The sequence below is a fragment of the Rhea americana genome, unplaced genomic scaffold (genome assembly GCF_003343005.1).
Source record: "Rhea americana isolate MKP2758 unplaced genomic scaffold, rheAme1 scaffold_65, whole genome shotgun sequence".
NCBI lineage: Eukaryota > Metazoa > Chordata > Aves > Rheiformes > Rheidae > Rhea > Rhea americana.
In genome coordinates, this window is record NW_028186812.1 from 3,488,607 (window position 1) to 3,510,956 (window position 22,350).

Here is a 22,350-nt window from a genome sequence, read left to right on the forward strand (position 1 = left end):
TTTAATTATCTTCAATGAGCTATGGATCTGTCATTTGTTACTTAACAGAGTAATGCAGTTGAGGTTCATTAACTTTAGCACAAGTTTCAGGTGCTAAGTGAGAAAGGTAAAAATCTGCTTCTTTCCGTGAAAGCACATTTTTATCTAAAAACTACCCCAAAATGTTTAAGAATATTTAGAAATTACTTAAATGTAAAGGCTTATTTACAAATAAAAGCAAGTACGATTCAGCCAAATTATTTATTGAGTATTTGTTTCAAAACAGAAGTACAAAAGCACACCAGATAACTCCTCTTAAACTTTGGTTTGCAGAATTAAGGCACTTTGAAATTATTATTTGCTTTCCAACTTTTGTTAATAAAGGCAAATGATTTTTATGAGTACAAAACTAGAGTTATAAAAATGACATAATTTACAAACAACCCACATAAGTATCAGACACTAGCAAAGCATGTTTTGATATAAAAGCCATCAGACCTAGCCTCATTTTTTTCCATGCAGAATTAACTGTTTGCATGCATTTTATGTATCCCTTCCACTTTAATAATCAAAAGACACATTTAGGGAAATGTAGGAAAGCATTTTTAAGGATCTTACTATATGTGTTGGTAAAGGATTCCTATCATGGGAATGATTTTTCACATAAATAGATAAAAAATCAACATGATCACAAATACATTTCAGGAAGCTCATTTCTAATGTTTGCCTTTTTTCTTCTTAAGAGCTTCCACTAGCCATGTTACCAGAAGGCATTTGGATATGTCATGTAGAACAAAAAGATACATTTACTCTAAGGCATATTTGTTTGTTTAGAAAAGGTAATGTTGTTGGAGTCATCATGACAGTTTGATGTACAAAAAGCATACAATATTACTAAACTGAAAGTGCTACGTTTACAGCTCATATTTCCTTAGATTACTCATCCTAAAAGTCACTTGAAGTGATTTTTTTCTAGAAATGCTCTAATTTCACTTATATTTCTCATTTAGTGGAAATAATAATAATAGAAAAATACATTCTGCATTGTTCCCTGCTCTTTTTGATCCCAATTCTGCAAACGCTACCCAGCATGAGTGGGAACCTGGTTCTGTTGAAATCAATGGAAGTTTGGAAGTTTTGCTTGTGCCTTCAGCAGTGCCAGGATCTCACCCAGCATAGTGCTTACTAACAAGAGTAGTCACACCAGCTCCAATGGACAACTCCTCCTAGTGAGCATTATGCCAGGAGTGAGCATTTGCATCTTCACATCTTTTGTGTGGACTCATGGTTCAGTTTATATTATGTTATCAACACTATGTTGTTTTCTTACTTTCTCTTTTTCAAAAGAATTTCTCTTCTTCTCCAAGGCCATGCTATTAATTTGTAATTCTGTAGCTTCTATCCTGGAAGACTTTCAGGGACGAACTAATCTCGTCCTCCGTCTTGCTGCTCCTCCTGGGAAAAAAATCAATTATTAGCTATAATTATATATAATACAGTTGTTATATACAGTATTTACTATTGAAACACACATGTGAGAAGGAAAGAATGCAGCCTGATGATGAATCTTTCACTGTTATGTTGACATCAAGGAAATTATAATAATCTCTCAGCTTTTCAGTTGATCAAAATTATGTGGAATCATAGTGAGTTACAAATGTGGAATCACACAATGCCTTTTCAATAGCTAGATCCAGAGTCAGACCTCACTTCGATGCTTTTATTCTAATCTGAAGCAGTGTTTGATCAAAACACATAATCTAAGTGGTTTTCAGATAGCAAAATATAAAATAAATAATCTAAATTGTAATTAACACCCTGTAATAGCAATTACTTTGTTAAAGAATATTCAACGTATAAATACAATTCTTTCATTTGGAATTCTTTTTTCTTACTGTTGTAGGGTTGGGGTTTTTTTGACAGTCATCATGCTTGGAGAAAAAAATATCTGATGTCTGTTAAAGCATTTTAATATATTTTTTCTTTTACCTTGTGTCCTTCTGGTTGCTTGTACTTTCCGTACTGGTGCTTCTACAAAATAGAAATGTTGCAGTCAGAAGTTATTTTTAAGAGCATTTTAGTTAAAATAATGAGAAATGTTGGACCCCATAGCTGACTTGAAAAAGTCTGCATTTTTTTTTTAAGGTTATTAGTAAATTAAATGTTTCCTCCTGTTACCTTGTTGACTCAATAACCTGAAACATGAACATGAATAATAAATACAGTCCACAGATTTCCATCATGTGCATTCATCAAATCCTGTCAACATATCAATTATATCTTTACTTTTTAAATAGTTTGAATTAACCCATTATTCAAACTCGAGATGATTACATGATACATTCTAAGCAGGTACCCAGGCATTTTTCCCAGGCTCTTCACTCAGCAAAAATCGTCTGACGTGTAAGCCCAGGCTAATGTATTGCCCAGGATTCAGTCTTTCAGCTTTCGGCATAGGAAGTTCAGGTCTGCTCGTGCTATGCTGTGTACATATTTCTTCAGAAATTATAGATGAGTAATACACTCGGAACTCCATCATCACAAGATGCAAGCTGAATTTCTAGCTGACCTTGATGTGATTTCCAGTTTGCTTGATGTATAACTGCAATGCGACCTCACAGGATCATTCTGCATTTATAGGTCAGTTCATTTGCTCAGATACACTTTTAATAAAGTATAGAGGGATGCAAGAGCCATTGAATAGATAGTACCCTCATTAGCAAACACATCTATTTTCCAAAATACTCGCTTTGTGAAAAGCAACAGATACTTTTTCCTCTTTCTCTTCAACCTTGAGAGATTTTCTAAATATGGTATCCCTTAATCAGGAGGAAAAATATTCCATAGACTTCGGAGAAATTTTTTCTGTCATTATCATAGAAACGTGATGCCAATAGAAATGAGTCTGCAGTAACTTTTTTTTCATAACCGTGGAGCACCCTAGTACTAATGTGGAACAGTGATTGCTCTAGGACACAAGTTAAGAATGCATTTTTCTAATTCTCCTTTATGAAACTTTGTGAAATAAGAGTTGTGCTTACAAAGACAAGCAATCAGACATGTTTGTACTTTCACTTAACTGACTGCTCCTAACAGTCTTTTCATTCTGAAGTATAAAGTATAAGGCGTTGCCCTGAGACATAGGCTGCATGTCATCATAGGTGCGCTTAATCTGTGCACCTGGGTACCTGCACTGAGGGGAAAGCAAATTTCAAGCTCTGCACTGCCCTGATGAGGGCAGAATATGGTCCATCTGAATGAGTACACTTTTGAATACAACCCCATTGTAGAAGATCATCTCTGCTGTTAAATATCTGTCCTTCATATTCAAGAAATATTTGATTTTTCTGGATATTTTACACTATTCAACACTGAAGTTATGCAAATAGTATGATATAGCTTCAGAATGTAGCATCAGCTTCAAAATTTAGTTGGTTCTTTGTAGCTTACTCTGTGCATGTGTCTATATACATATTATACATATGTATATGTATGTATATGTATATACATATATATACACGCACACTTCTATACCGTATTGTTTTATATATACAAATAGCTGGCATATTATATCAAATGGCCTACATGAAATTATGATTGTAGGGAAAAAAATCAACTCATATATTTTACCAATGGCCCTTGTGAATTTTTCATATTTGTAAAGCTTACTTACTTATACACTAGAAACTAATTCATTTCTGTAACTTAATTCCCCATGGGACATTTCTTTCTGTGAATCTGTAGTTCAAAGACTGAAGGAATGAATAACTTCTTATTCTGCCTTACTAGAATTAGAACTGGAAATGGAAATACATTCAAATACAGAAGAAATCCAAATCAAACCACTTTGACTTCTGTGAAGATTGTTTTTTAAAAATGTTGAACTTGAAAAAAAGTTCCTAGGATATACCTGGGCTGAATTTTATTTGCCTCCTTTAAGAATTTCATTTTGAACCTCAGTACTGTTAAACTTTTTTTATCCTAGGAGTTTCCCTTGTTTAATAATAGTAGAATGGTAGAGAAAATCCAAGGCCTGTGAGATGTTTACTTATTCCCAGAGGTTATACTTCTTTCCCCCTTTTCCCCCAAATTGAGAACCTCCCGCATCAACAGATCACATTAACACTGACAAAAAAAAGTACACTCAAGTTAAAAACAACTCACGTGGTCTTTTCCTGGATGTGTTGCTTACAGAAAAGGCAATTCTTATGGTGTGTGTTCTTTCAAATACATTTCCTAAGCTTTGTGGGTAGACATTTCCTCTTGTCTACTATGCCTGCCACACCTTTTATTTACTTTGAGCCGCAAGATAAGCCTCAACATTTTTCTCTGCAGTGTCAGTAAAATAATTCCTTTTCAAAACAATTATAAAATTCTTCTTGCTGAAACTGTGAGTTTAGACCTAAGAAATTGTCATTCATAGATGCTACAAACCCCACCTGGAATGATCCCATCAGACAAAGGAGGTCTTGGTGCTATTAGATTTTCAGGCAAACTAACCTTCCAGATGGACTTTCTTGATTTCTCTCTCGAAAATCTGTGGCTCTCCCTCAATTACTTTAGTAACCTTGGTGTACTCAGTTCCAGCTATGATAAGCATTAAAAACAAATGAGTTAAATCTGGGATAGCATTTTTCCATATGTAAGGAACCTTCAGTGGAAACAATGTAATTTGGGGGTATAGGTGTATGCAGGCCACCATGTTATACGTGCTGTAAAGTCCTGCGGATTTCCTTGGCCTTGACATATGAGGTATCAGCTTCTCTAGGACTGAGAGTCATTCATTGCAAGCTTGGCTTGAAGTTTTGTTTCGGTAAAGAGTTCCAATTGTAATAAGCACTGCTGGATGTTATATGAGGTGAATTACAGCCCATGTGAAATCATTCTTTTTCTTTAGGCAATGGGAATACATCCATTCGTGACCGGTCTCAGGTTTAAGGGCTTAGGAAATTTTCAGTAAAACAGAAGTGATCTGATGTAGACAAGGAGGCCATAAAGCACATCTCTATTATCACCAAAAGCCACAAAGCAGCATGTGTATCTGCTTTTTTTGGCTAAGGGGATAGTTTTGTCATGGCAGCCAAGGGTAGCCGACTGGATAAATCATGGAAAAGATTAGAGAAAATTGGATGAAAACAAGAGCCAGAAATCTGCCTATTTGGTCCATTCTGTAAAGCAAGATGCTTACACAAACTAACTTATAATAGCAAGGAGAAGAAAAGAATTCAAGAGACAATGTTGTCTTTTCCAAATTTACTACAGAGAATCTATTTATCTCTATTCTGCACACCTATAGGATCACTTTCTAAAAAGTGAACATAAGGTAAAATGAATTCAGTTAATCTAAACCAGAATCAGTCTACTGTATGCCAAGAGAAACATCCATATACATTTTTCTGAGTTTCTGACTCAAGTTTACCCTAACTTTTACTAAAAAAGGACACTTGAATTCTCTTTTTGATGCTCCATTGCTATTATAGATAGTTGTTCTAAACTATGCATTAAGCAGAGAACATTCCAGATTTATAGATAAAGATTAATTTCATAAGCACAAGTTCTTTTACCAGTTTTCTACAACTACTGGTTATACATTGCCAAAATTGTTAGAATTAAGAGAGCGAGAAGGAAGAAAAACCATTCCTCGGTATGCTAAAAGAGAATTAAAGTTTATGCCTTGATATCCATCACCTGTAGCATTTAAAGAGAGATGCTTAACATGCCTTTCATTATTAACTTGAGGGCAATGAATATTCATTTCTGGAGAACTGAAAAGTAAGTTGAATTTAGCCTAGTACAATACTTTCCACTTCATAAGTGTTTTCCACTGATTTAAATTTTTTGGGAAAAAATGGTTCACAGCTAGTGGAATAAATCTTCATTGCTCCCCTGGGTTATAATTAGATAACTTTTTAAAGACTGAAAAAAACAAATAAACTTGTATTTATTCTGATCAATATCATAATAAATTGGATTAATCAAATTTTGACATTTAAATCTATTCCACAAACATCTGGCACATTATCCATGACATTCCATTTTTTTTTCCATTAAAATTACACTTCAGTTAGATCAGTCTTTAAAATGTTGAGATCAGCATATCTGAGATAGGTTCCAGTTACCATAACCTGTTGCAAAAAAGGTTAGTTTTAATACACCGAATTACCTCCCTGCAGAAGTCTTTTGATTTCTTCATCTTCAAGTAAATGACCATCACCTTCAATGAATTTGGTCACCTTGGTAACCTCTGATAGGATACAGGTTTATGGCAAAAACAGACTTATAGAAAACATTTGACAATCCTATAACAGAATATTACTGAGTTAATTCTATTACAGCATTTTGTTGAGTTACAAAATCTACATATTATGATAGTAGTGAGTGCCATCCTAAATACTGAAAACTGTACTGCATGACAAGTATAGCTTAATATATAGTAAATACAAACAGTCTCGGCTCTAGTCATCTGACTTGAACACCAGGCTCAGAGATTCAAAAAAGATCCCTGGATCTGAACATTTCTCAGTTTCTGAAGTTTAATCTCTGGATCAGATTTTGTAGGATAAACAACTTGGCTGAAAACACAGAGCATCCATTCAGTAATTAAACACCTATGCAAGGAACTTTTATTTTTAAAGGAAGAAAATAATGATACTAACCTTCTTCAAGCAATTTCTTTAACTGTTCTTCATCGTCTGAACTACCTGCAGTAATTCGGGTGTATTTTATTTCAGGACCTGGAACAAAGAGGTTTAAGAGAGAGACCTGAATCAAATACAATGGCTTTTTTTTGGCTTTTGATTTTTTTTCTATTTAATACTTAGGATGGTTTTATCTTTAATGCACTTTAATCTGCTTTATGATGGTTTTATCTCTCACTGTGTTCAAAACTGAGATGCAAGATGGCTTCAAACAGTATTTAGTGCTATTTGCCAAAGTGTTTAGAAAAATTTAACACAAAATGTAAATATCGGCATACATTCTTAAACTAAGACACATTTTTAATCACTTTTTTTTTTGTATTAGGCCATAGACCAGATATTTCCTCAGTGCAAAAGGGTTTGGATCTACTGTTATAAATAAATGCTACTGCTGTTATTAGTGCCATGAGTCATTTGAGAGTTTAGTACATCTATTCTTCATCAGTTTCTGTGAGGGAGTAAGAGAGGAACCATCAGCTCTGGAATCCTGGCGTTATGTGGGCTGTAAACACTCTACATGATAATGTCCATTTTAAAAGGGATGCTAATAAAACTTGCATTTCAGCAACGAGAAAACAGTATTTTCCTTTCTCTCACACAAATTTTCTGTGTTGAAGATTAGTCCCTGATTTATTCAGAAATAATCATTCTTTTTCAGCCTGTGATTTTCAGTGGAGTAAATACTTCTATGAAAACAAATTCTAGTTTCTTACTCATTTCTTGCTTGAATGTCATCTTAAATTGAATTATAACATTTTCCACATAAACTGAATATTAAGACTTTCTGATAAGTCATTATGCTCCTATAACATTGTCTTTCTTTTATAATTATTCTTGAAGACAGTACTTTAGCTGTAGCATTCAGACTGAGACATGAAACCAAGAGGGTCAAAATTTATTAGAAGATAATCTGTTAATGTTCAAATATCCCTCTCTTCGCTCTTCAGTTTCTGTGATTTTTCTAGGTGTCTTAAACATAAAAATCACAGGTCAAATACAATGGAAATTGGCCAAAGAGTTTAAATGTTATGGTGGCAGAAGATAGAGGGACATGAATACACCTTAATTTTATTTTAAGTTAGCTCAAAATGGATTTTTATCCTGTGGATGTCAGAGCAGCCTTGGCATCTTTTACAAAAAAAAATAGAGAGAACTTGTCTTCCTGAAAGGAATATCAAGGGAGCTTGGGATGACATGCAAAACTGGGTAGCTGCACACTGAAGGTCCATCTTTGCTGCTGATGAAACCTGCCCAGAGATATACAAACAACCCCAAAATTTGCAAAAGTCTTTTTTTATATATATATATATAGTAAGTCAGACTAAAAATGAAATGGTAGCATTTGCTACTGAAGTGGTAGCAAAAAGCTTGCAAAAGTAGATATTTTTCAAATACAGCAGAAAAAAAGATAAATGTTAATGTTTCTGCACGCTGTTAAAATATTGTTTCTATTTCTGCATATAAGTGTGTGTCACACACAGCTAGAATTTGAGCCATACATAGAAAGTGAGAAAGATTTGGAGGAAAATCCACCTCTTCAGGAAACGTCAGTTTAGACATTGAGATGAGACTTAATTTGTGTTACTTTTGTAAATGGTGAACTTTACTAAGTATGAACAGCTCCATGTGACATACCTTGAATAATTCTTTCTTCTGTTACTTTTTTCTCTGTCACTTCCACAGGTCGTCCATCAATGATTTTGGTGTATGTTTTAATAACTGGTTCTACAGAGATTTTTAAATTGAAGACATTAATCAAGTGATGAACACTATTTCAAGTGCTGTTTTGAGACTCCTTTTCACACTGAAATTTGATGAAGCACATGGGAACTACCATAGCATATTTTATGAAAAATGATCAGAATAGACCAGAAACTAAGTTTTCCCCCAATTTAGGGTGGCCAAATTCAATTTTTCCTTTAAATCACCCTAGACATAAATGCCTCAGTGGTTTTAGCATAGTAGGAGATGAAGCTTATTTCTTTGACTGATACTGTTGCTTTTCTGTCACAGCCACCAACTGCATTTCTGATTGCAGGACAACAGCCAGCAAATAATTCTTAACTGAAACAGACTGCACGCACAGCATTTCTAATACTGTCTTGAATGTAGCTATGGAATACACCCAGGCAAAACAAAACAAAACAGAACAAAATAAAACATTGAAAGGTATGAGAGGTGAGACTGAAATGATAAAATGAAATTACAGCACTTCCAGAGGGACCTGTTAGAAATAGATCAGTCATTTAATATATCACACAAATCGTCTACATTAGAGTAAAAACCTGACTGGGAAGAGCGAATGTTTCAAATGTTAACTAAGAAAATATAGCTGCTGAAAGCATACGAACCTCCGTGAATCACTTTAGTAATTGTCTCTCCTTCTCTGACTATTTTGAACTCAGGTTCTCCTTCGATTAATTTTGTCAGCTGTGTAATAGATGGGTCTGCAATATAAGAAAAAAAATGTTACAAATATTCATGAAAATATTCTATGGGGCCAAGGAAGAGCTAGTATTACCCTCCTACCCCAAATAAACCACATTACCACATCAGTGGCTTTTTAAAATCTCAGAATCCATGTGCAGTAAGGGATGTACAGTCTTGTGCTTCCTCTCACGGTATTTTAAACTTGCATCCTGCTGAATACTTACTATTTAAAAAATGGTTGAATACTGTATATCTGTTATTTTTGATATCTGTTGACAAGTCTGAGGCAAAACCAGATTCCGAGCAGATTAAAGAAAGCTTTGCTGGATATGCAATGGTAAGATGACTGTTCTGTGGCACAGATATTGCTCTGCTAGTGATCAGCATGTAAAATATTATGTGAAAACTTAGAAGAGAGCTGGAGAGAGAAATGTTTGTCATATTTTTTCTACTAACTGTACAGATATCCATGATGAAATTAGGTCTTTTAACTAGAATTCCCTTCAGATTTCTTTTTAAGTTATCAATACTCAGCCAGTGGTCACTCAGCTTAAAAGAAAAAAAAAATCCAGATGTCCACCAGATGTCCGTAAGGATATATACCGGTGTTAGTAACAGTTATCCTTCATTTGCACGTGGAAAGTCACCTTGATTTCTGTGGCCAAAGTAAATCATTCCAAAACCTCTTAATCTTGTGCACTACCCATAGACCGTGCTTATCCAAACACATCTCTGGCTGACAGTCTGTTGCAGCGAATACTGAATAAATTAGGAACATACTATAGATGCAGTTACTTAAAAAGAATAGCATGATGCTCTACTTAAGATGTTTCTACAAACCTTGCCTTATTCCCTGCTCAGAGTAGAAACATGACACTATTTCTATTATTTTATTGTCATTTCTTAAAAATCTTTCTTTAACTGACTCCCCATAGAAGTTGGTTCTCCATAAAGATTTTACTAAATTACCCATCAGGATTTAACGTTAGTGTTTGAACATGTGTGCTTGGTGTTGACTTGATGAAAACAGTGCAATTAAGGCTTGCTATTGTCCTTCAATAGTAACAAATTCAAGAATATATATATATATATATATATATTTGCTTTTCTAGTAGAAGGTGATTTTATAGGTTAGATCTTAGAGCCAAATAATTCACTTATTTGTTGCAGATGAGAACATATGATGGGATCATAATGATATTCAGTATTACACAGCTCTGTTGATCTACTCAGACTTTGAATAGCTGAACATCTCATTATTTTTTTTTAAAAAAATATTTTCTAACGGGTCTGTCTGATAAACCTTTATAAATATTGTAAAGAAGGAATCTGTCAAGTTGCACTCACTTGCTTCTGTTCTATACTTACAGGTAATTTTGTATTTTGAGAGTCCATTCGATAATATACACTGATACACCTGATCAATATTAGTGAAAACATATCAAAGGTATATTGTTTACCATTTATATTTGTAAATTCTCATTTTAGCTTCTAAGTTACTTTACACTCCTACATGATCAATATAGCAGATGTACATGGAGCTGAAGGTAAAACCATAGTTTGCTGTCTAGGCTGGGATCAACCCTTTGAACACGTAATCCATTAAGAGTTCAGTTTCAATCAGATTTAACTCTTTACATCTCTCTGATTTTTTTTTTTTTTAACTGAAATCTCTCTTGCATCATGATCTGATGGAGCTTCCCGGTATACTTTGCGAAAGTTAACATGCAGCTTTACTAGATTATTATACAGACAGTCATGTGCATGTGTGGTTTTGAGGGGAGCTTCAACAGTAACTGTGGTTGCTATTAAGAAGCTCAGAATGGCCTAAATTGGCTTTATTAGGACTGTTTCTGAGTCATCAGCAGGAAAGCTTTGCTTGCCTGGAGCATAGCCCAAACAGAAATACTGTGCTGGCAGTGGGACAGAATGACTCTTCAATGTTCACTAATTTATACAATTACTTATACAATTATTTATTCTCTCTTTGATGAATAGCACTTATTAGTACATTTGGTTATAGCAGTGATCAGACATTTTGTTTTTTCTTTAAGGGAGGTTTTTGTCTCACCTAACTTTCAACTTCTAAATGTTATATAAACAGCCTAAACTATCTACCCTGCCTCTGGAATTAATGGATAAAAATAGATACCTCCAAAGAGTGAGTCACTCTTTCACAATGACATCACAAAGACTGATTTCACCCCAATCAAAGTTTCTAAACTATCTTGGTTGAATTGCCATATGGAAGAATCCATTTATATTGCTCTGTCACCCTCTCTAATTTAATAATGAAGCAAAGACAAGCTTCAGAACAAGAAACCTCATGTCACTTCTACTGGTAGGAAGTCCTCTCAGAAACAGTGATTAATAGATCTGCACAAAAACTTTGCAAGATGTTTTTAACTCCCTTTCTGATGGGTTGAGCCCATCAGATTCCCTTTGAGCAGTGTTGTTTCAGTGGGAAACACGAGCTCATTCCAGTGGCACTGGTCTAGTGAAACCAAAGGGTGTTTTACTTAAGCCATTAACCACAAGTACTTTTGACAGTCCCAGCCCCACTTTTTCTTCTCTGTAGTCCCACCACCAATCTTAAGGTCATGCTTTTTCTTGAGAAAATAAAAAGAGAATAAAGTTTGGCTAACTGCCCTTTCCAGGCATTTGACAGATATTGGTATTTAGAACTGGTTGGAAATTATAGAAAAAAGAACTGAATTTTTAAAATTCAAAGCATAAGGAACAAGCCTACTTCATTTTTAAAAATAATTTATTTAATATAAAATATTGGAAATACTCAGCCTTTCATTTATTGAAAGTATAGTTGGGGCATTTAAAAGAAAAACTTTGAAAAAGGATAAATTCTTCTGAATAAGTTACATTAAAAAATGCCAATATGAAAAGAAGATCCATTTGGGGAGAGTACCTCTGGGACACTTTTTCATTTAAAATATTTCAGCCAGTTCTAATTGCAATATTTGTATCTTTGCTTTTCAAGCAAAGTGATGAACATCCTGGAGTTATTATGTAAAAAATGCATTCTGTTACAGAAATAAATAAAACAATATATATATTCTGCATATGTATATGTATATATACATCGATACAGAAATATATTGAATTAATATGGGCCCCATTTACCTTCCTTTCTGATGATGGGCTGGACGTTGCTTTCAATTATGTTAATCTCTGAAAGTATAGAAATTGGAATATAAAGCACATTCCATTCTTACAGTTTCTTTATAGTAGTGATCAGTTAGATTTGGTCTGGTTGTAAAGATTTAGGTAAAATCACAATGATTAATGGATGGAAAGTAATTTAAAAGAATTTACAGTGTGGGTCTCAATCCTAGTTACTAAATAGTGTCGTATACAATTTATCTGCAGACGGCGTCTACTTGCATGCTATTTTGACTTTAACTGTGCCTAATGAAACCACTGCTTTCATGACAATGTAAGATACAGAATAATAAAAGCATGTACAATTCCCCAGTGTATTTTAAATTAGAATCTTGTCCTATTCTTTTTGTTATGGAGCTCAGCTGGTAAACAGAAAAAAGCTATTCAGAAATATTTCTACATTTAATAGACTATTACAGACAGTGGCTCTATGGTGGCCCTGGGAATCAAGTTCAATTATTAGGTTCAATTATTCTGAAAACGTTTCTGACAGATCCTTATCCAACTCTTATTCATTCCTAGAAGCTTTAACTGGCAGAGCTTCCAGCCTTCCCTGCTGCAACGTTTGACTAAATCACATTACATCAGTCAAACATTAAGATAATTGCTCTCTCCTGCTTCAATTTATGCACATTTCCTCTTGTGCTGCCCTCACTGTCTGTGGAAGATAATTTATTCCCTTCTTTATTCCAAAAGTCTTGACTTCAGGAAATCTATTCTGAATTTTAAACAGCCTAATGCAATATTCTCCATTTCTGTTGAGAGATGTGGTGGAATCCCAAGGAAAAGTAATGATCTGCCTAACTTCACTTTCTGACACAGGCCCAAGACTCAGCAGCATCTGTGCCTTCTAATAATTCGGTTCAACAGACTGTACTTTATATTAGCGATTAAATGCAATTCCTCAGAAAGTTTGCAAGAGAGCAAGAAAGGTTCCTCTTTTACATCTGCTCCCTGTCAGAGGAAATGGTCAGGGCAACTGTCTCTCACACAAGACTTGCACTTGCATGTATGGGAAAAAGGTGGAACAGATAAACTCTCTGTCCCTCTAGAAGGATTTGTGAAGAGGAAAGCTCATCAGCATAGGGTTTGGTCAATGGTACAACTTGAGGAATCTGTGAGGCAGTACAACTCAGCTGTGCACTGTGCACTGAACTGCGGTAAAATCTGAAAAAAAATATATTTTCCATGTGTATCTTGCCTATCCCAATGGAATCGAACAGCTTACTTCAGGGACACTTCCCTGTCACACATCTGGAAAGGGAAAAAATACATACAGTAACACAATAATCAGAAACATTCTGCTCAGTGTCTTTCTCTACCCATGCTTCGCTGGCCAGTGTTAGTGGAAATCGCTGTCTTTTTAATTGAAAAAAAAAAGATTTATAATTCAAAATTTGAATTGGCAACATTTTAAAAGAAATATCAAACCCATACGGAAATATTCAAAACGAACTTACTATAAAATGTCAGTGGAATCTCTTTGAAGGTACTGTCACGAACAAACTATAATAAAGAAAAGCCATTTTAAAATTAAAAAAGAGCACTCGCCTTTTCGTTTTCTAAGCAGTATTGGTACAATTCATAGCTTCACTGATCTAAAAGCTGGGTTATGTTATTTGCTGAGGTCCTATCATTTATCATTGAGAGAAAGTAATCTCAAGAGGGTGCCTGGGATAGAGGAGCATAGCTAATTTTCTCCACTGGCTGTTGAGACTGATGGGTCTAATGGCTTAAGAATTTAGCTGCTCAGTATTCCTTTCAGAGAGGGAAGCACTCTCTGCTCTCGGCACTCAAGCACTGAGAAGTGATAGACGTTGCTGATGTGATGTACCTTGAGCAAAGAGCAGGTCTGGGCCAGTTCTGGAGTTATCTGCGTGCAAATATTCTATGATCATTTGCTGTTGACAGCTGTAATTTCTAACTGTAGAATGCAGTGTATCAGTCACCATTACTCTTGGGTAACTAGAAGTTGTTAAGGAGTTGCCCACTGAAGAAACAGAGGGACCAGAGAATCATTTTTGGATGACAGTGTATATATGCCTTTACAGATCCTGACAAAGTACAAGCTGTTTAAGAGTAATTTATTTAAGAGTACCTTAATTTGAATGTACTTAATCAACTTCTTCAGAATTGTGAGCAGCTGATCATTTCCAACAGGCAGATCTGACGAAAGAAATAGGTATGTAAGAGGACATACATGCATCTGTAACTAATCATTTTTCTTCCATTTACAGTAATCAGGAAAGGTAATCACCCTCGCTCGCACAATATACTAGAACTTGCACATTCTCCTCTATCAGTGGGAAATATATCCAAAACCATCTTGGCTATACTAGTCCATATACTAGACTTTATAAAATTTCAAGGAGTTGCAATAGTTTCAGGCAAGGGTCTTCCATAAAATGAGTAGTAAAGTTAAGCTTTCTGGTTCCTATCCCACATAGGAATTGCCTTTTTAAATGAATTAACTTTTTAAAGTTACTGCACCTATGCAAGGTGTAGACAGATTCAGAAGCTCTGTGAATGAATTCTATACATTTTCCTCTAAAATAAACTAATACCTACCTGCTGGATACAGGAGTTTATCAATAACATGAATGACGCCATTGGTTGCCATGAGATCAGATTCTCTGGATTTCAGCTCGTTAACCAGAAGTGTATCGTTCACCTGGGAAAGGATGAAAAGAGAATGCAAGTTATCAAATGAAACAAACCCTTTAATGTCACTTTCAAAGAAGTGTGTTGCATTCTCTAATGTGGATAGACAAGGAGCATCAAATCCCTGTTACAAGGCCGTATCAGGAAGACTTCTTTTCCAACACTTAACTGTTTTCAAGTACAGTTTGCCTCCTTGGATAGTTTTAAGAATGTTTGTCACACCAGGTTCAAAGCCACTTCCAATGAAAACTCCTTGTGTCAGGTGGTAAAGGATAATGTTCCTGAGAGCATTTTTGTCCCCTATGAAAAAAGAAAGAAGAAAAATAAACTGTACTAGCTAGTTCCTGTTGGGAAATATTGAGAATTCACACAGGCTTGAGCTATACTTAAGCACAGGATGAAAGAAGCTACCACAAACATATAATTTTAACTAGCCTCGTAAAATAAAGGGAAAAAAAACATCATATGACTGAAAGGACTTGTTATTTTCTCTTATTTGCTTGCTACTCTGCTCAGATTTTTTTTCAATCTCTTCCTAATTAACCTCCATAAAACATTCACAAACACAGTAAGTTTTAAGGACCACTAAGCATACTGCACTATGTAATTTCACAAAGCTACTAGATAAACTCTAGGCTTGATTCTCTTGGAATTAAGGGGAAACATAGCTGATAGAGTTGGTATTTAAATGAATGTAATTATCCTTTTCCAGCAACAGTCTTCTGAAATGGCTGGAGATAATTGACAGCTTTGTAAATGCACTCATATTTTCCCATCTAGGGCAGGATAAAGTTACTATTTCATTCAGGGGCAGCAGAAGGAAGCCATCTGAAGTTCTGGTTTTGCTTGTTCCTATAGAGAACAGAGGTAATGTAGAAGAAAAAATGAGGAAGGGGAAACAACCTTATTTTGTGGAAACTTTCCACATTTCAAAGTTTGATTTCGTTCCTACTTGGGAAGAAAGAATTAAAAAAAAAAAAAAAAAAAAAAAACAGCCCTCATTTGCAAGATTGTATAAGAAATAAAATGGAAGCAGAGCCCAGATTAGTGTCATGGCAGGGCTCGCCGAAGCTCAGGGTCTGCAGAGGTTCAGAGTCGCAGGACTGGCCAGAACTGCAGCATTACACACAACCTGCCCAGGAGACAGGGTTCAAGCAAAGCAATTTCAAAACACATCTGCTTTCCATTACATGGAATATTGATCCTTTCTATTACATCTTGCATATTAACATTACCTGCTGATACTTATTCTTCTTACTAGGAGTTTCAACCTTGACAAAATTGCAATGGAAATACTATCTGCTTGTATTTTTTTCCTGGTGTTTCTTTCAGTGATTATTTTCCTTTTTCTGATGTCTTTTTTGATCACTGATCCTGCAATTGGCTTCACTACTGAAATGCAATTAAGTATTCTTTTGTCTCTGTCAAATTTCCTTTGTTCTATTGCTTACTCCATTATAAATAAACTCATTTTTGGATCTGAAAGAGAGAATATTTTTCTATACTTCTTCAAAAATTATATATTTTAGAGTTAAGTTTATTCAGAGAAAGCAACATAATGTCTTGAGAGAAAGCCAGGATAGAGTTACAGAAAGTAATCTGACTCAAAAATGGACTTTCAACTGCAAAAGTCAATGAGGCAGGTTAAGGTCTCAGACAACTGCCAAAGAATAATAAGTAGAAACTAAGTTACAGTGATAAGAAAAGCTATATAAAACCCTTGAAAACCAGAATGAGAAATATGTTTGTATTCTCAAATGTAGAAGTAATTCAAAGTGACACAAACATGGGATACAAAGTCAAGTTGTAAATTGAAAATAGAGCATAACAAATAAGACAAACTCAATTTCTTTCATTTCTTAAGAAAATCTAATCTTAAAGATAAAAAGTGAACTATGGTATGTCTTTCCAGTTACTTCTGTTCACAACCTTGAGAAAGCTTCATCCCACTTTACAGCTGTCTACTGTTAATCAGTTAGGCTATCTGCTAATTTACTGTTAGCCAGCAGAGAGATTAGAAGCTAATTTAGACCAGAGATACAACTTTAAGTGTCTGAAGAGATGGTTTACATTCAATATCCTTCATTAGTGAGTTAAAAGCTATACAGAGCTGGGTTATGCTAGGGCAGCTGCTCATCTGTTCTGTGAGCCGGACCCTTTGAAGTCATTAAGGATTCATGAGATTTGGCCTCATGTGCTATGAACTGTGATCTGAAAAGTGCAGGAGTGGAAACTGTGACTGACCTGCATGTGGAATTCAAAGCAACAACTCTTCTCACACTTTGGCACGGGCCAGATTCACATTAACCAAAAATAATCTAAAAACGTTTGTAATGCTGTGGCCACAGTCTGTCCCTCTAGTGGGAAATACTGCAAGAGAGTTTGAACCAATGTGCATTCCTTTTCTTACTCAGATGAAGCATGACAATAAAGAAGTTGCTTCAAATGCTGTGATAATCTATATAATCCAGAATTTAAAAGTGTAAATTGGAAATAAAAATTTGATATACAACTTATAGCACAGATGATGTCAGAGATTGCTGGATAGGGATAGGAGGAAAAGGAAAAGAAGGGGAAAAGGCAGGAAAGGCAGGAAAGCCACACTGCATATCCTTTAATCCTCACAATTAGTAACTATATTAAGAATAGAAATTGGATATAATAGGACTCTACAGCTTAATAAGTCTATAACAAGGCTGAATGACTAAAAGTTGATGCTAAAATGAAATACAGATTTTAACTTGGAAGGTAGTTATTCTTTGGAATAATGTATCAAGAAATGAGACTCATGGGCAGATTTAAATTAAAGTTGGATACTTTTTTTCCAAAAATATATTTTCTCTGACAGCTAGGGATTAATTTTGGTAAGTTATATGACCTGCTGCATGTAAAAGGTAAACTAGGTTGTCAGATATCCTTTGTGTAAAAATTACAGTAGATAGTTTTCCCATTGATTCCAATAAGCCAAGATTTTACCCTCCTTGGTTACATTTCTAACTTTCTTATGCTACTTACTTATCAATACATCCTTGTCATCATCAGTTAAACCTTTAAAGGCATCATTAGTTGGAACAAACAGAGTCCATTCTCCAGGCCGTGACAGAACATCATCTAAATCAGCAGCTTTCACCAGACTGAGGAAAATGCTGTTTAAATGAAACAAACAAACCATAAATGCATTTTGTTGAAGTCTACTACCTATTCTTTGGTCCAGTTACTTAGCCATCTCATTTGTTCTGGCAGTGCATTGATCTTCAAACACTCTCACTGTTTCCCAGAAATAAAGACAGTGGAGGAGGAAAATGAGAGGGGAAAAGATTGTCTTAAAAGTAGTAGACTGAAGAAGAAAGGATTTGAGAAAAAAAATATTGGCAACCTTGATCACAACTGAGTTCATTGAAAAAAAATCCCACAGGTCACAGAGATGAAGGGAGGACTCCAAGAGTGATTAAACTCTTGATGAGGACCAAGATACTTACAGGCAAATGAGCAAAAATACATACTGTGGGGCACAGGCTTGCTATTACTCTGCACTGTTAAGGGATTGTACTTTTGGTTAATTAAACCTTCAGACTCTGCTGCCTTTATAGCTCTGGATATGTCATCTAATCCTTTTGGACTCTTGCTCTCTTACCTGCTTAGCAGAGAGGAACAGTATCAGATGAAAAATCATTGCTAAATTGTTCAGAAAAGCTTTCCTAATAAAGGCAAGTAGGTCAAGATCCTGGCATCGTGTTGACACTTGAGTGTCATAAACAACTGTTCTTGCATAAAGCCTGGGAGCTCTTTCAGCATATAGTTGGAGAAAAATATATTTTCTCCTCTTTTTTCTCTCCTTTTTCTTCTTCTTCTTCCTGTTTTGTTTTTTTTTTTCTTTTTTCTTTCCCCAGGAATGAATGCCTCCACTCTCCCTGAAAAACCCCACAGTCCACAACTATTTCTCTGGTCAGCTGTACTATATATAGATACTAACTCTCTGGGAAAATCTTAGTGTTTTCAGACTTACTACTCACCTAAAACGCTTATCATTTTTCAGCATTTCATGTAGTGTCTTTTCTGCTGGCTTGATGATCTGTCTGAAGACATGAATAAAACCATTCCTTCCTTCTTTACTTCCTCTTACCATACATGAATTTTCAATGCATACAGCCTAATTAAGAGGAAGACAAGACACCCAAGTACAGCCATTTACAGAGTGTTATGCATTTAAACATATTTGAGAAAATGAAATGAATATATATCACATTAACCATTAACCATCAGACTCCTAGGATTAAAAATAGTACTAATGTGGATTTCTTACAGTAAAATTATGCATTCTTTCTAGGAAATCTGATCTCACTTGAGAAAGTAAAAGTAGAAAAATCTAGAGTGTATTAGTGCGATATAAATATTTCCAAATTAGATTATTTTCTCCTGTTTAGTTTTTCTAGAGAGTCTTCCATACAAAGGTCCTATAGAAAAAGATCAAATTTTCATTTTTTTCTCGCTTAAAAACTTCAGAATAGATTTTTGCTAAATACTAGTAACAAATGGTACATGTTTGAGGTTTAATTCAGCTTTGTCTTTATTCCTTCATGCTGTTCCATTTTCTTAGTTGTATTGTCTGACATAAGATTTAGAAAGTCTCATTCACTTACTGTGCGGTACACAAAAACTCTGAGTAGTTTTCCTCCAAGTGTCTCCAGTTCCTGTCCATTGTACAGCTCATTCAGCCCAATTTTGAATTTTATAATATGATTCTGCAGGATTGTTCTTAGAAGACGTTGGTCCATCCTTAAGGTATCATCTACAAAACCATTTAGTTATTAATATATAGCAATTTATGCAGTAAACTGTATGAATTGTTAAGTAACTTTTGTAAATTGTCCTTTCTTACATTTAGAAATGATCAGCTGACACAACTCTGATTAATTACTAGAACCATCTTCTAAATTATACCTGAATTTCTTATTACTATTGTTTTCTGTGTTTGCATCTGAAATCCCTTCCAGATCTGTGATGGTGAGTTAATATGCAAATCCTTTGGGGGAGAATAGGATGCCCATGCAGTCACTTCTGCAGATATGCAAACACATATTTTATATAAACACATATTTTATAAAGTGTTTGTACCAATCTCTCTCTGCTTCAATGGCCTGGCAAACATCAGCCTCCTTGCACAAAGCTGAGAATAAATAATGCAGCAATGAATCTAATATAAGTGGCACAAAGACTAAGTGAACTGGCAGTTCAAGAACATATTTTTTCTTTCCTCACAACCTGACAGTCCCTGTTTGGTATCTTATTTTAGTGATTACATTTCCATTAGCAAAAGATAGTACTGTAAATAATCTGTTCAAACTGGTGCTTGGGCTTGTCTTGTCTCTCTGCACAGTGTGCATTCTAAAGGGATAAAATGTCCCTTATTCTCAACTGATTTCTTTCCTTGAGCCTTGGAACAAAGACTAGTGATTATTTTGAAAAACTGTCAGGCTGGTATATATTCTTTTTATTTAATCTGATGTTCAAAGCATAATTTTTTAAGGCTACTAACCTGAAAAAGCACCATTCAGCGGAGCCAGGAGAGTATATTGGCCTTCTGGTCTTAGGGAAGATGCCAGTCCTAGCTGTGCCACCAGGTCTGTAAAGGTAGTTTGCTGGGCACCCCCAAGCTCAATGACTTGCTTGGCTGCAATTAAATAAGGAGATAAGAAATGATCTTTTAACTTATAATTGATTTGTTCCCTTGATTTGAAATTTCTATGCTCATATATTCTTTTTCATGACAATATAAGTGAGGGAATCTAGGTAAGATTGTAGAAAGCACATCACTCACCAGAATCAGGGATTAGCACTTGATCAATGAGATGGATAACACCATTGCTAGTCACAATATCTTTGCGTTTCACCATCTTCACTCCATTCACTGTCAGGCTTTCGCCGTCACAACCAACTTGAACTGTGTTTCCTTCCAAGGTTTCATAGACTGCTCCACCCATGATAGCTTCAGAGCACTGGAGAGTGTTTAAAATATGGAACTTCATGAGAGCTGCAAGGAAAAGAGCAGAAAGTCCATGTCTAGGTGTTTGGATACAATCAGAAAAAATTAATACATTGTTTAAATAACTTTCAATTAACACTTCAATTTCTAATATCTAATTTCAGTTTCTAACAGTTTACTAGTTAATTTGACATATCACTTGCTTATTTACTTACATCTTTACTGAAAGTTGCTTGTAAGGAAACTCATAGTATAGATCTCTAAATAACATCTATGGTTAGAAATTTTTAGCACAAGTTATATTATGAAAACTAGGGTTATTATATTGAGATCTGTGCATACGAGAGAATACATTCCAGCGGATGCAGATGTTTTGCTTAAAATGAACCTCAGAGTGAAAAACTCTATTGACTATTCAGAGCCAAGCTCAGGATTTATTTCTTGTTATGTGTTAGCATATAACATTGAGATAACATTGTTTTCAGAGAACATTCAGCTCCAGTGAAGATGACGGGCTCCAGAATTAACCACAGAATTAAGTAGTTAGTTCAAAGATTGCCTATGAAGTTCCAGCTACTTTCTGTTCTACCTGGAGAATTTATCTGAAGGCAGTGCAAATAATACCAAGAAAATACGTCTTTGTGAAAAAATCAGTAGCAGCTCTGCTTTCACTTTTCTCTTTCAATATACGGATGAGAACAGACCATTGATTTCAGTCCTTCACCTCTTGATTTGGGAGGGGGGAAATCTTGGAACTCTTCAGCCCTTGTGAAGGAGGACTGAACAGGATAAGTCAAAGAAAGCATCCTTTGCATATCTAACCCACCTCTAAGAGGATTCTCTAATGGTGTCTCCAAATACTTTGCATAGTTACTGCGACATGATTGTACACTACAGTTTCAGACTTCGTTCCACTGTTTCCACATAATGTTTCCAGGCATCCTGCTTGTGTGTGCATCTTGAATCAATTGGCCTCTTTATGTGTAATTTAAAGCGAGAAGAAAATGCAATTCTACGTTGCACAGTAACCCTTCCTTAATAAGAGGGAAAGATGCTTGTTATAATTCCAGTTGTAATGATTCTAATGGGACTTCCTTTCTTGTTTTATGGAAAGTAAATTTCTTGAAGTACAAATGCAGTTAGTGAATGTTGATTAAATGTAGATGCTTATTTTTCATTTGTTGATTTGTTTATTGTATTCTTAGCTCTAAAAGGCACAAAATTACAGTTAAATGTATTAAGGAGAATTGTAATAATGCATTAAAGATAATTGTAATTAGTTGTTATTTGGCTTTCTAAAGGAGTAAAACATATGCCATCTAACTCTAGGCAGTTAACTGGAGCACTTCAGTCAGAAAGCAAAGCTTGTTGTGTAGAAAGAAAGAAGGGTTACAGAAAGTGATATATCCCAAAGGTCTAAAT

At 35.0% G+C, this 22,350-nt stretch overlaps 1 protein-coding gene across 4 annotated transcripts in view; it reads right to left on the minus strand.

Moving 5' to 3' along the window:
- Positions 1 to 221: 221 nt before the first annotated feature.
- POSTN (periostin) overlaps positions 222 to 22,350 on the minus strand; it is a 37,781-nt gene continuing 15,652 nt past the window's right edge. The window contains exons 8-24 of one of the 4 annotated variants that reach the window (XM_085320725.1): positions 20,764 to 20,976; positions 20,482 to 20,616; positions 19,586 to 19,734; positions 18,959 to 19,095; positions 17,961 to 18,091; positions 15,115 to 15,245; positions 14,853 to 14,955; positions 14,383 to 14,450; positions 13,745 to 13,790; positions 12,246 to 12,293; positions 9,029 to 9,124; positions 8,313 to 8,402; positions 6,636 to 6,713; positions 6,143 to 6,223; positions 4,480 to 4,566; positions 1,969 to 2,010; positions 222 to 1,434 (exon numbers count right to left, since the gene is read on the minus strand). In XM_085320725.1, the coding sequence (XP_085176851.1) occupies positions 1,394 to 1,434; positions 1,969 to 2,010; positions 4,480 to 4,566; positions 6,143 to 6,223; positions 6,636 to 6,713; positions 8,313 to 8,402; positions 9,029 to 9,124; positions 12,246 to 12,293; positions 13,745 to 13,790; positions 14,383 to 14,450; positions 14,853 to 14,955; positions 15,115 to 15,245; positions 17,961 to 18,091; positions 18,959 to 19,095; positions 19,586 to 19,734; positions 20,482 to 20,616; positions 20,764 to 20,976 (1,676 nt within the window). In that variant the 3' untranslated portion in view covers positions 222 to 1,393. The remainder of the gene's footprint in view (positions 1,435 to 1,968; positions 2,011 to 4,479; positions 4,567 to 6,142; positions 6,224 to 6,635; positions 6,714 to 8,312; positions 8,403 to 9,028; positions 9,125 to 12,245; positions 12,294 to 13,744; positions 13,791 to 14,382; positions 14,451 to 14,852; positions 14,956 to 15,114; positions 15,246 to 17,960; positions 18,092 to 18,958; positions 19,096 to 19,585; positions 19,735 to 20,481; positions 20,617 to 20,763; positions 20,977 to 22,350) is intronic. The other 3 variants (XM_085320726.1, XM_085320727.1, XM_085320728.1) reach the window with 3 other exon arrangements.